Source organism: Salvia splendens, chromosome 5 (genome assembly GCF_004379255.2).
Source record: "Salvia splendens isolate huo1 chromosome 5, SspV2, whole genome shotgun sequence".
In the NCBI taxonomy this organism is placed as follows: domain Eukaryota; kingdom Viridiplantae; phylum Streptophyta; class Magnoliopsida; order Lamiales; family Lamiaceae; genus Salvia; species Salvia splendens.
In genome coordinates, this window is record NC_056036.1 from 20499570 (window position 1) to 20515126 (window position 15557).

The following is a 15557-nucleotide window of genomic DNA, read 5'->3' on the forward strand; positions in this document are numbered from 1 at the left end:
TATATTCATTTTGTTTTCCCTTCATTCTATGTTTTTAGCTTATTCAATTATGTGTAACTAAATTCATAGGATTCTAGGGATGTGTTAGTAATGACTTTGATTATACAATTATGTTTTGCTATTTAATATCCGTTTTGTTTTTACTTCGTTTCTTCCCTAATTCGTTCTATAATACTTCACGTTTGAGTGACACATTCGGTGATGATTTAATATAACTTGCTATATAATCGTGAGAGGAGGTTGGCGAGTTAGATCCACTTAGTAGACACTACAATTGACTTCCCTTAAAATGACACTGTTAATTGATAGTGAGGACTTTATAAGGGTCTTAGGAGCTTTTAGGAGTTACGGATCTAGGATTGACAACCCTAGTGTTAGTAATCTACGCTTGTACCGCATGGGCAAAACTTATGTGACTCGTTCTAAGTTCTTTAAATATCCCAATGGTTGGTTCGATTTAACCTAATACATCTCGAGAAAGAACCAACAAAGAAAACCCGAATCATAGCTTATAAATATGCTCGACTCGACAGAATAATAACTAATTAAATAATTCCATAACTAAATATCCAGAAAGAGAATAAATAATTAAATAATAACTATTTAAGTTAGTATACCTAATTTATGTTTTCATTTTTGAAACATTCTCAATTTTTTTATTTTTATTTATTCATCATATTTTCTATAATAAACTAGTATATTATACTAGTAAATACTCCATCCGTCCCATTTTAGGAGTCACATTTGAGTTCGACACGGATTTTAAGAAATGCAAAGAAAACTTGGTGAAAAATAATAGTGGAATGTGAGTCATACTTTTATATATTATTTTTATAATAAAATGTGAGTAAAAAATGTTAGTGGAATGTAAGGCCTATTACCCTTTATGAAATATTTTAATCGGGATTCTTAAAGTGTGATACCCAAAATGATAAATTGGGATTTCTAAAGTGGGATAGGTGGGAGTAATTTTTTAAGAAGTCCATTTTCAAGTTTGAACGAGTCTTTGTTCTCTTCTGAAAGCAATAGACCAAATATATACCACACAAATTTGGTTTGACCTTTTTTCTATCATAGGGATCTTGATAGAATACAAAACGGTTGGATGTTCTTTTCACTACAATCTATATACGAATATGCTTGTTATACGCGTTTAGCAATGATATGACACTGAATTTATATAACTAATGCTTTAAGAATAAATAAATCTCTACAGTTCTTTTATCACGAAAAAGTCAGCTATTCTAAAATTAAAGTTCATCATACATGACAGCATTAGGCCACCCGCAACGCGTTACGCGGGTGGCTCGAAGCCCGTTCCTCCGTGACGAGATGAGCGCGGGACGCGTTGCAGCGTCCCGTCGCGTCCCCATCCCGCCGAAACACCCGTCTCTCCGAGACGGCCCGCAAGACGTCTCGCCACGCGCGCGCGAGACGTGGCGCACTCCGGCGCCATGCGTGACCCACTCGCTGCCCCGCGAGTGGGTTTCGTCACGCTGACGCAATAAATCATTTTTTTTAAATTCGAATTTTAAAAAAATTAAAATTAAAATTCGAAAAACGGTAATATTACCGTTTTTCAACCGTTTTCCTATTTTTATTTTTTATTTTTTACTCTATAAATACTCCTATTTCATCCTCATTTCACACACAAACACACATTTATTCTTCTCAAATCATCTTTCTTTCAACTCCAATTTTCATCTCAAATCAACTATTTTATTCTTCCCCCAAACTTAATCGATCTAATGGATTTATATGAGCAAATGCGTCGAATAATGGAAGAATCACTTGAAAAAGATCGACGCCGGGAGGCGGAGGAAGCCGTGTCGCCCCAAAGACGCACCCGGACTTACATTCGTTGTAACTGGGAGGAAGCCGCCGCAAGGTTAGTCTGCGACTACTTCTGCGATAATCCGGTTTGGGGAGATACCTACTTCCGTCGACGTTTCTGCATGCGGAAACCGCTATTTCTCCACATCGCAAATACATTGGCAGCCCGGGAAGAGTTCTTCCAAGAAAGGTTCGACGCCGTCGACCGTCCCAGCTACACGACGCTGCAGAAATGTGCTGCAGCAATCCGTCAACTTGCGACTGGACAAACGGCGGATGTGTTCGACGAATACCTCCACATTGGAGAAAGCACTGGGAGAATGTGCTTGATCCAATTCTGCAAAGGCGTCCGGGCAGCCTTCACCGACGAATTTCTCCGGAGGCCAAGCACGACAGATTGTCAGTTTCTGCTCCACCTTCACGAAGAAGTGCACGGATTCCCCGGGATGCTTGGCAGCTTTCGATTGCATGCACTGACAATGGAAGAATTGCCCTATGGCGTGGAGGGGGTCGTATACTAGCGGCCACAAAGGCACCCACCCCACCGTTATACTCGAGGCCGTTGCCGACTACCGGCTATGGATTTGGCATGCGTACTTCGGGGTCCCCGGATCGAACAACGACATAAACGTGCTCCACTAATCCGACCTCTTCGCCGAAGTTTTGTTTGGTAAAGCGTCGGCCATCAACTTCATCGCTAACGGCCGGCGATATAAAATGGGATACTATCTTGCCGACGGCATCTACCCGAAGTGGCCAACCTTCGTGAAGACGTGCAACAGGCATGTGAACGGAAAGCAGGCTCTTTTTGCGCAGAAGCAGGAGGCTGCTCGCAAGGATGTTGAGAGGGTGTTCGGGGTTCTTCAAGCGCGCTTCAACATAATCAAAGCCCCGGCTCGTACGTGGTTCATGGAGAGTATGGTCGACATCATGTATACGTGCATAATCTTGCACAACATGATTGTCCAAGATGAAGGACCTGGGCGGTAAATTGGTTCAACCCTGACGCCCCCGGAAGCTCTACCGCAAGTAGTCCGCCTCGCAGTGGAGTGCATCTGTCTATACAAGAATGGTTGTCTATTCGGGCAAGGACACGTGACTCTACCGCCCACGCCCAACTCCAAGATGATCTAATGGAGCACATTTGGGCCACATTTGGGCAAAATTTGGCGGATGAAATTATTAAATTATGTATTTTTAATTTTTTTAGGATTTCACGAATTTTATGTTGTAATTTTATTTTATTTAATGAAGTGTGTTTTTATTAATTGAATTTGTTGGAAATAAAAATAAAAAATGAAATTGAATGAATAGTAATTGAAGAGACGGTTAATGGACGGATAAGAGATTGAGGGTTGCAGGTTATGTTCCTTAGTTAAGAGATGAAGTAAAAAAGTACAGTGGTGCCCATGAATAGTAATTTAAGAGACGGTTAAGGGACAGATAAGAGACAGCGTTGCAGATGGCCTAAATATCTAATATACGAGACAAATATCTTAGATATGATTTACTTGTACTTTATTATTTGTGACAAGTACCCCTCCCTATTTACACTTTTTTATTATACTATAAATTATAAATTTAGGATTGAATAAAATATGAGTAGTATTTTAAGTTTAACAAGAAAATACTTAATAAAGAACATATAAACTTTAATATTTTAATTAAATATTATAATTTTTACAGAAATAGTACAAGTAGTTTGGGACGAGCCGAAATAGAAACGTGCGAGTAGCATCAGACGAAGTAGTACTATACTACTCCCTCTGTCCGCTACTAGGAGTTCCATTTAAGTTCGACACGAATTTTAAGAAATATAAAGGAAAGTGAGTGAAAAAAGATACTTGGATGTAAGACTCATTTTTATATACTTTATTAGTTTCATAATAAAGTGTGAGTGGAATGCGTTAGTGGAATGTTAGCTCTATTTATCATTTATAATAAAATTGAACCGGAAATGGCGAACGGATTAAAATGGTAAACCGAAACTCCTATCGGCAAACTGAGGTGAGTATTTTATAATTATATTATGAGGTTATAGAGATTTTTTTGTCTTAAATAATACTCCATCCGTCTCAGGATAATAGTTCTATTTCACTTTTATGATAAATAAACCTCATATTCCACAAACTTATTATACTCATATTTTTTATTTATATGAATAAGATCCAAATTCCACTAACTTATTTAATTTATTTATTTTATATATTTCTTAAAATCAGTGGCATAACTAAATATAACTCCTATTGTCGGAAGAAGTGAGTATAGCATAGCTGTGTTCGCCCTACTAATACATGAGTTGTAACTTGTAAACGACGACGTAGAGGTCTAACGGTCAAAATAAACCACTTACACATATACAACTACCTATCCCCTTACGCAACTGTGCTTGACTAAAAGACACAGACCACTTAAAAAGTCACACGTACCTGACTTTTCAAGTTTAGCTTCCTACTATTGGTTAGTTACGTAACAGTGGTGTAGCTCTGTTATTATTACCCGATTTATCCGCCATCTTCTTCACTTGGTTGTTTTTTCTCTTTCCTCTCTCTAAAAAAATCTCTCTCTCTCTCTGGAATCGACATGTCACTCAGGCGCAAAATCAATCATCGTTCCTTCTCACTTTCGAAATCTTATAAAGAATCTAAATCAACAGATATCACATCCATCACTAGTAGTAGTAATCATGATGAAAAGGAGGAGCAAAGGGGAGAAAATCAGCTGATGCATCAGCAGCGAAACGGCGTCGTATCGCCTGGGGAATCGAAATCGGAATCGGGGCCGTGGGCGGGGATGCTTCCCGAGCTTCTGGCTGATATAATTCATAGAGTGGAATCGAGCGAGAATCAATGGCCACAGCGCCGAAACGTCGTCTCATGCGCCTGCGTCTGCAAGCGGTGGAGGTACGCCACCGCCGAGGCCGTCCAGACCTCCTCCCTCCGCCGCCTCGGCACAATTACCTTTCCGTCTTCTCTCAAAAAGGTCCATATTTGCAGTTTTCGTGTCTAATTATTATGCTATTCACCAATTTTATCTTAGATTGTGTTGGTGCGTTTGTCTCATAAATCGAGTGGACGATTAGGGTATTGTTGCAATAGAAACGGAGGAGTATCAATTAAGGTCCAGTTGTTTTGTCAAAGGAAATAATTATAGCTAAATTGAACTTCTGTATTTTCTCTAATGTTGGGGCATTTTTCATGGGGTATTATTGTGAAAATGATATTGGAGAATACAATAGCCTTGTTTTTAGTATTTGATATTTTTACTAATGAATGTGGCTAGAATTCATTTTCTGGAAATCTGATGTTATATTTGCAGCCAGGGCCTCGGGATGGTCCACTTCAATGCCTCATAAAACGCGACAAGAAGAATTCAACGTTTTACCTCTATCTTGCTCTCACACCATGTTAGTCGCCTGCTTCTCAACTTTGATGTTTTAAAGAGACTAACTGCCAAGTGATTATTATGATGAACCATGAAACACTTATTTTACATTTTGATTGGGAAATTGCCTTTCTCATTTTACATCTCTCAGCGAATTGTGTGTGCTTTGAGGGCTCAAGGAAAGTTTGGGGGTTGGCTAAAGATTTTTTTCTGTTCTAGTTAATCTCTAGAGTTGGTCAGAGAGGGACCATTATGAAATTTCTAAGTCAGCGTTGGTTGGTCAGCAATAATGCCACTCTCTCTACTTAATATTTAAGTGCATGTTGATGTAGTCAAACTTGAATATAGACTTCTTCTACTGCTGAGAGTGGTTCTGTATTAGCTTCTTGTTATCATTCTTTGATATCTCCTACTAGTTACCTTAAGTTTCATTTTATGAATTTCGAATGTGTTATTGTAAATCAAATTGTGTGTGGGCTTATTAAGTCACACAAATGCATAGCGTGCACCAAATAAGGTCTTGAAATTATGATACCAGAAGATATAAAGCACCTAGCTGTCCAACCTTGAGATCAGATAACAATTCTGAAATTCACTGGAAGATGATGAAAGAACTTAAAGATCTATTTTTGGGAGAAAGACAAACTTTTAAAAGAAATAGAAGTCCCTATACTGTTACCAAACTCAATTACTAGGTGATCTAGTACAATTAAGTTGATAAATGTGCTTGCGGAAGTCTCATGTCTTGTCACCTTTATTGTGCTGAAATTATGTTGTAGTTTTGCAGCCATTAACTTTTCTTCACAGTCTGTTCCTGATTCAACTAATTTCTTTTGCTATAGTAGAGTTAGAGGGTTTCTAGCTAAGCATATCTAACAGATCTAGATTGTTCATAAATATTAAGGTATTCATAGTTTAATACTACTACGTAGGTGGTAATCTTTGCTGAGTGTTAATAAATAGAGTGACATTATTTAACTTTTAACATGTTGAGTCTGATAAATAAATGGCCAAATTTAAGAATTTTTTGAGTAAAATTCAATTCAGGAAGAGTTTACTTGAGCCTTTATTTTTAATTATTTATTTAAGTAGATTTTGGAACCATAGTATTGAAAATGTGACCAAGCACCTTCTAACAGCTTATAACCTCATCTTTTTTCCTGGGGATTAATGATATAATCGTTGCCCTCATTATGGTAAATGTGGGTTTCAAGTGCATGAGATGAATAGATAAGGGATGGATCACTGTCACTTAATTATATGGATAGAGGTATAATTTGATTTTAAACTCTTTATAGGCTTGGATATGGCACTAAATATTTTTGATCTTTGTAGGCTTACAACTTAGTATGTAAATTTGACGTCTTATGCCCCATTTTAGCAGAAATCATGTCCACATCCCCTTAACTTCTGTGTCCACTTATTTCTCCAAACTCTTTTACAGTTAAAAGCTCATAGTTCTCTTTCTATTCCTGTGACAGCATTCACAGACCAAGGGAAGTTTCTATTGGCAGCACGGAGATACAAAAATGGGGCACGCACCGAATACATCATATCTTTAGATCCTGAGGATTTATCTCAAGGAAGTAAAGCCTATGTTGGAAAATTAAGGTTAGGATTTCCATCTGGTAATTCTGTGCCTCAAGACAACTTCTCACTTCTTGCTGGTCCCACATTACTTTATCAGTTCATAATTTGGGCTGCTCTTTAGGTGATATGAGTGCTAAACAGTAGTATAATGGATTTGCAACTAAAGGAGTTGGTTCTTCTTGAGTACTGTAAAATAACTTTATATGAAGGCACTTGTTCTGGCTTTTGCTAAGCTCTACCTAGACTCCATTCTACTTCCAAGCCACCCAACTCTTTACTTGTTCCAGTGTGAAATAACAATTTTGAGAGTTTTTGGTGATGCAGTGTCTTGTACAACTATTTTATTGGTGGAAGTATTGAATACCTATCTACTGGCAATTTGATATGATTTGCAAAAGTGCACGAAACTTTAATAGAATTCAACATTGGAAGGTCTTGTATGTTTCATGCTCATTTATCTGATCACCCTTCTGGATGAATAATGTTTCACAATCCTCTGTATCTTATTTCAATTACCCCATTTAATAAGAATTCCGCGTTTCTGGATGAGTATGTAATAACACAGATTCATCTCTGTGGCGCCAGGTCAGATTTTCTAGGCACCAATTTTACAGTATATGATAGCCAGCCACCACACAACGGAGCCAAACCATCAAACAGTAAATCTGGGCGCCGTGTGGCAAGCAAGCAAATAAGCCCGCAAGTCCCAGCTGGAAACTTCGAAGTGGGGCAGGTCTCGTATAAATTTAATCTCTTGAAGTCAAGAGGGCCTCGGAGGATGGTGTGCTCACTCACGTGTCCAGTGTCGGGTGAGCAGCAGTCATGTGACACCACCCATCAAGACCATTTGAAAATGAAGCAGCCCGAATGCTCCAGTCCAGGACACACAATTTTGAAAAACAAGGCGCCAAGATGGCACGAACACTTGGAATGCTGGTGCTTGAATTTCCATGGCAGAGTAACCGTGGCATCAGTGAAGAACTTCCAACTAGTTGCGACAGTCGATCAAAGTCAGCCCTGTGGGAGGGGTGATGAGGAAACAGTGCTGCTACAGTTTGGCAAGGTAGGAGGTGATACTTTCACAATGGACTATCGACGGCCTCTCTCAGCCTTCCAGGCTTTCGCAATCTGCCTGACCAGTTTTGGGACGAAACTAGCATGTGAGTAGCGTGATTTGTTTGCCTGGCTTTGCCATTTCCTGGAAGTGTATGTGCTAGTAATCGTCTGCTCATTGTGTAAATGTGCTGATTGTGTATGGCTTGTTAAGGTTGTTACTTCAGAATTTGGATTTATGATATCAGTACACGTTTCACCTTTTTAATACAGGATAGTAGTACTCTCATAAGTTTTAAGAAGTTGTTTGACTTTGTGAAGAAAAGTAAAGAGAGAAAAGTGAGTTGAATGTGATAAGTAATGGATCGTGAGTGTAAAAAATTAGTGGAATGTGTGGTCCGTATACTATAAGTAGAATAAAGTAAATGGTTCTATAAATGGTAAACAATTCAAAATGGTAAAATAGTTCTTTAAATGGTGGATAGAGGGAGTAGTTAGTAGTAGTATCAGCAGTTGCATATTTTACTGTGAATCAACCAAGGTATGATATCGTTTTACATTTTGCAATATTGATTGATATTCCCAATTGTGTAAACTGTTAACTAAAACATGTTAATAAAATTGATGTTGAAGAAAATTGATATATTTTGTGTTGTGTTGTAAACTGATTTATTATGTGTCGTGTACTAATATGCCCATTTATATTGTTAGCATAAAAATACGATAAAACTGTTACCAAAACATGTTAAATACTTTTAACAAATATTGATATTAAAAAGAATTAATACTATATGTTTTATGTAATGAATTGATATGTTTTGAATTATAGTAAAAATAATACGCTTAAATGCACTAGAAAATGTCAATTTCATTTTTCTAGTGCAAAAACTCAATAACGACAAATAATTTTGAATAATATTAAAGACAAACTGAAAATGCTCCAGCAACACATAAGATCTCTTTGATATCTAAAATATTATATTTTCCTGAATTTTGAAGTAAATCTTTATCTCTTCTTTACGTAAATATGATACTACTAGTATTTTTGTTTACCTTTTCGAGTTTATTGTGTAGGAATGCTTAAATATTGTCTTCGTTTCTAGATCATATAGTATATTTGTTTTAAACATTGCTAGCAGCAGGCGTTTCGTAATTCGTACATTCCTTCTGAAGTTTGTTGGTTGGCCAATTAAATTCCAGTTAGACTAACTAGTTAAAACCATAAACTCTAAACGGGATATAATCTAGATTTAGAATAACTTATTGAAATAGTATGAAAATTAATAACTAGCCACCAATTTAATTTAAATAAAATTGGTAATTTTTTTTTAAGAATAGATTGCATTTAAATTCTTAAACTGTCCATATATGAATTCAACCACAGCCAAGAAGCTATACCATAAGATAATTTGGAATTATCAACTATGTTATCAACTATTGTAGTGGGAGACTCGCATAAGAACCCGATAGATTCATTTTCTTAGAGCACCAGCATTGGGATCGCAAGGGCAGATCGATCGCCCCCCTATCGGCTCATATAGGTCACCATTGTGGGGAGGGAGCCCATCTCCACTCCCAACGCCTCCAACCCTGCACCGAGTGATCGCCCCAGCCGATGGCATATCGACTCTGCATTGGCCTGCGATGGGCTTCCATTGCGGGGCTCAGGCCCGATGATGGAGCCGATATCAACTTTTTTATTTATTTTTTAAAATTTAATTCAATTTTTAATCTATTGTACATACCCCATTCTCCATTAATTCACATTCATCCTTTCCAATCTCAATTTCAATTTTATTACTTCTCTCCACGGTGATATGAACTTCAACAACAAGGTGGCGGACATGAAGGGGAGAAAGAAGGAGACAATCGGGGAGGCGTCTGAAGCTGGGCGGACGATGAGTACCTACTTCATAGAGGAGTCAATTGCTCTTGCTCATTGTTGGACATAGATCTCTGAGGACCCGATTTTAGCCAACAAGTGCGAGGGAGGTTTCTAGGGGCGTATCAAGAAAAGATACGAACAAGTAAAGCCCGCAGGGGCCCCGACACACCAACCTGATGATCTACGCAAGCATTGGAAATGCCTGGTGTATGAGTGTGCTAAATTTCACGATTTCTACGATGGCAATGCAAGAAGGTTCAAGTACTGGGAAATATATCTGCAATTGAAGGATTGCCCCAAATTCATAGGGTAAATGGGTCGTGTCGGGGAGGACGAGCCGGAACCCGAGTGCTTCTGAGGTTGTGCTTCCGTTGTTTTTTTATTATGTTTTCTATCTTTATTTTTTTAGTGTATGATGTTTTATTTTATTTTTAATGAATTTGTTTTTTGTCGTATATTACGTTGTCTTTAATTTACACCAACAATTACAAGTGAGATATATAAAAATAATGATGATGTGGAAATGAGATGGGCTCTGAGATAGGATCTGGGATGAGCTCTCATTGCATGGAGATAGGCTTTGAGATGGGCCTGAAGACGTGGTAGGAAAAATTGGAGATAGACTCTGAGATGAGCTCCGGAGATAGGTCACCATTGCTAATGCTCTTAAGAGAGTCTTCTAACTCGGTGCATGGCATAGATAAATAAGATCCCTAATACTACGATACACAGATCATCTCTTCCTAGGAAGAGGTGAGGTGATGTTATTCGAGTTACTCCCTCTATTCGCGAATAGGAGTCCCGTTTTGCCATTTTAGTCCGTCCGCGAATAGAAGTCCTGGTTCATTATTATTATAAATGGTAAGAGACCCTCACATTCTACTAACTCATTCCACTCACATATCATTTAAAATTAATATATACAAGTGAGACCTATATTCCACTAACTTTCTTCCACCCACTTTTCTTAACATTTCTTAAAATCCGTGCCGGATAGAAATGAGACTCCTATTCGCGGACGGGGGGAGTATAATCCATGTATGACAAGGAGCTTATAAATACATAAAAAGTAAATAGGAGAATATATCGATTACGATGAGACCTTCTGCTAGTCGCCATGATTAAGTCAATCCATATACTCTTGTTAATAGTGTCCTATATAGATTAAGAAGTTTAAGAGATGAATAGAACCGTTGAGGAGACCATTTATATATAACAGCCAGATGGATACAAAGTCAAAAGGAACTAACACATGGTATGGAAATCTAAGAAGGTCATTTATGGACTCAAGCAAGCTTCAAGATCATGGAACTTTGTTTCGATCAGGCAGTCATGTTCTTTGGATTTGAATAGTGCCATGTTGAAAGTTTATGTATAAAATAGTTAATGGAAACAAGTAAGTTCGAGATGAAGAATACATGAGAAACTAGACACATCCTTGGGATCAAGGTTATCGAGATCGCAAAAAAATAATGTTGTGTTTATCTCTATAATTCTACATCGACGTAGTGCTGAAACGTTTTAGGCTTTTAGCATGGAAAATTTCAAAAAGAAAGTTTCTTACCCTTTGAGTATGAAATTACTTTATCTCTAGAGACGTGTCCTAAGAAGTTTTTAGATAAAGAGGAAATGAAACATGTGTGTTGTGGTAAGTCTTATGTACGTCGTCCGTCCCATAGAAATAGGCTAATTAGGAATAATTCAAGTTTTAATACATAACTATTAGAGCACTCACAACCGTGCTCTTGCCAACGAGCACGGTTGTGGGCCCGGCGCCACTATTCCTGCCTGCTCTTAGGCAAGAGCACAACACCCACAGCTGTGCTCTTCCGCAAGGACGAGCACAATTCATTTTAAATAAAAACATTTCCATAACATTAAAATTCATTAAAAAAAACCAAAATAATATTACAAATTATAAATAAAATAAAAAAGACATAATTAAAATCCTAAAAAATAAAAATTACATAATTAAAATCCTAAAAATTAAAAATTACATAATTAAAATACTAAAAATTAAAAAATACATAATTAAATTCGTAAAATTAAAAAAAACCCACTACGCGTTGCTGAATTTCGCCCACATGTGTTTGATTAGGTCTTCTTGTAGCTAAACGTGGGTTCGGGTATCGCACATTGTGTGCCTTGTTTCGATCCTCTCACCCATCGTCGTATGCACACCTCGGCGTGGGGGAGACCTCTGCTGGGGTTTGGTGCCCCTTGCACAGCGAAAGTCAAGCATTCACAAATAAATCATACATATGGATCTATTTGACCGATTATGGGATTAATTGATTCACATATTAAACATTGAATTGCATACAAGAACGCACAAAAATCATGCTTAAGGAATTAAAATCCTAATTCATGATATTCTACGGTTTAGGATTACCGATCTGATTCTCCAAAGAATCGACGATCGCTTGCGCCTTCTCCACGTGATGATCTTTGTACTCAACCACGAATCTTCTAATATGTATCCCGAACTCAGATAATGACCTTTGGGTGGGCAAAGCTTGTCAGAATCGAAAAGGACTTGATTAGAAAGGAGACAGAATATCAGTTTTGTCAAAAACGATTTTTTCGTCCACTCCCAAAGGGGAGCACGAAAATTAACTCTTAATTTTCATATAATCTCCTTTCTAATCTCCTTTTATATAGAGTTATGATGGGCCAGATTAGGGATCCATGGAGGTTGGACTTAGGCCAAACCTGTTGGACTTTTACTAATTAAATTGAGCCCCAATTTAATGCAAGTCCAATAGAATATTATTATCATCCACTATAGTATAATAATATTGACTGCCCGTCCAATCCCAAATTACGAGTAATCCGGGCTTTACCTCTTTAACTTATTATTTCCCGTATTTAAGATATAAATATTCATTAATTAATTTTAAGTCTGCTATTTGACTTTAATTAATTAATATTTTTTCCAAGAGTTGTCTAGTTCAAAATCTTTATTTATTATTCTGGAATAAATTCCAACCGGCCGGGTTTTTGAATAATAAAACCTTTTTCGATCACCTCTTAAGTATATTATCAAACTGGACTCACCCAGCACACGATTCATTGCAATAACAATACTAGCACCTCTAGACATTGATCACCACTACCCAAGATACCAGGATTCTTGGATTGCGAAAAATTCGCACCATTTGACAAATCAAAGTAGTGCATAATCAATATCATATGCTCAATGTTATGTCAACAATGATTAAGAAATAACAATCACCGAGACCTCGTCTTTCAGTAAATAGCAAGAAAGACTTATCTCAACTGTTAGATCCTTCAGTGCTATACCACACCAGTGTCGTTTATTTCCTAAGGTAAGGAAACATGCGGACTGGCACTGCAACCTTTCACGATAGGTAGCCAAAGCCTATCTGGGTTGTGAAATTCTATTTCTCTTCTACAAAGGACCGACTGCGTCACCTTCTGTAAACGTCGTTCACGACCAGTCTACTATGTTGAAGAATTAGACTTATTTGCTTCTTATACATTTAAATGTTTGAGATACATCTTATAAATGCACAAGCAAACATCAATGCAATAAAATTAATTCTTCTCGCCGAGTTAAAAGTGGATTGTAGAGTTTATTGTATACAAGCAATTCTATCCGTGCAACTTGCTTCAAATATGCTTTTCAGTATACCAATTTTAACAATCTCCCACTTATACTCAAAATCATGCTTTCGAGTATACCCACTGCCAAAACTCTCCCACTTATACTCTAAGCAGGTTTTGGGCCATGATACATCGAACTACCGTACTTTTCATCTCATGTGTGAAACATGTTGCCATATAGGCATTTTGTGAAAAATTCTGTCAGGTTGTTCTCTTATGATATCTTGGAAACCATAACGTCTTGCTGCGCACTTAATCCTTAATTAATTTCATACTTCCTCTCTATGTGATTGCTTAGCTTTATCAGATCGTGTTTCCCTCGAGTTAGACACATGGATAGAGTAATCATAACAAAATATAATACTCATAGGCATACTCGGATTCACAGTCAAAGCTATTAGGAAATTACTGAGATGAACAACTACCTTAGTAGTTTCCGATGAAACCACACTTGTAATTTTCATGATGGAGTCTATGATTTGATCAACACTCCTTCATGTCTCAGTATTCAACTCCTAAAGTGAACACATAGTCAGAGGATGACTCGATCACCGATCAATTATAAAATCGAGTCGATGTAACCTAAAGGACATATCATGGATGTCTGGTAAACTAGAGCATATCGTTTAGTCTTTTTCAAGTACTATAGTATATTCTTTACCCAATCCAATGTCCTTGGCCATAGTTAAAATGATATCATGCTTTTATGCCAACGACAAATCTAATATCTAACTTAATACACATCATAGCATATATGAGACTTCCAATTATAGAACTTGTCTCATTCTTCTTGATCTCATTCAATGTCGAAAAACACTTGACTAGAGACAAAATAATTCCGTCTAGAAAAATAAAAACCTTTTCTTGGAATTTTCAATGCTAAAGTGTCTAAGTATTCTGTAGATGTAGGATTTTTTAAGAAAACATACATTCTTTTTCTAGCAATCTAATGACACATATGCTTAGAATGCAACTAGATTATCTTAAATCCATCATCCTTAAACTGGATAGACGACCAGTTTTCTACGCTAGATAACCCTCTTAGTTGTTTATCAACTTTTATAGATGTCATCATCGTAGAGTACCATGAATACCAGATATAGTGCACTTTCAACTTTCTTGCCCTGTATTACATAACCATTAAGATGTTCCATGCAGATGATCTCCTCAAGACTTCTACTTAAAGAAAACTGTCTTGACAATCATAATACATACATCCTAATTTATGTAGGCTACAATAGACAATATACAAATCGACTTAGGCAAAAATGTCAGGCGAGAATATAATTCACTCTGGGTATAACCCTTTGCCATTATTCTAGCCTTTTGAGATCCATGCTTACACTTGCAGGTCCACTAGCTCCCACTGACTGAAATAGTCTATGAGTAGTATCGCAAGTCTTGCAAACATTCTTGTCTATTTAAGATTGTTATTCAGAATCTATCATCTTATCAAGAATGATTATCTGAATAAGTCATTGCGTCCTTGTAGTTACAGGGATTATGTTCAAGTTGATCTAAGACTGAGTCTTAAGACTCTTTTAGACCCATGAACTTATTATGTTAAACAAAGAACGCTCCCACTACGACACGACTCTTACAATCTTAGGTACAAACGTTGATTTTCTTAGTGCATAAGTTTCTAATGGTATGACTTCTTGGTTAAGATGGAAAATAGATATTCTCATTATCTTGAGAATTATCATGTTTGTTAGGCTTGTAGTTCTCCTCATAATCTTCATCAAAGAATCTAGTATTCGTGTATACAAACACATATCTTGTTGTGAAGATTATAGAACCTGTACCTTTTCTATCATTTGGGACAACCTTAGAACATACCTCAATACACAACTCCAATTACTTGGATACCTTTTCCAAAACATGTGTTGGAATAACTCCACACCTTAAGATGTGTTGGACTAAACTTGCCTCTAGTCCACAACTCGTGTGTTGTAGAAGGTACTGATGTTATGATAGTTTCTTTAAGGTATAACTCGTTGTTTCCAACGTATATCCCATCAATGATAAGGTGTTATTGAGTAAAACTGTTCACTTATCGAACTTGTCTTCGAGAGACTTCGATATCTTCTTATATGACTATCCCATTGTTTAGAAGAATGCTTGGAGTAGTCAACTAGGATTTAACTCCCACTACTGATCTTAACTCATTTTCTCGTCTCCTATG

The 15557-nt window shown here is 37.1% G+C and overlaps 1 protein-coding gene across 1 annotated transcript; it reads left to right on the forward strand.

Annotated features, from left to right (window-relative positions):
- Nucleotides 1-4343: 4343 nt before the first annotated feature.
- Nucleotides 4344-8128, forward strand: LOC121802560 (tubby-like F-box protein 7). Its single transcript, XM_042202247.1, has 4 exons — nt 4344-4815; nt 5152-5239; nt 6699-6828; nt 7393-8128. Exons 1-4 carry the CDS (start codon nt 4417-4419, stop codon nt 7973-7975), a joined length of 1200 nt encoding a protein of 399 aa, XP_042058181.1. The 5' UTR covers nt 4344-4416; the 3' UTR covers nt 7976-8128.
- Nucleotides 8129-15557: the final 7429 nt, after the last annotated feature.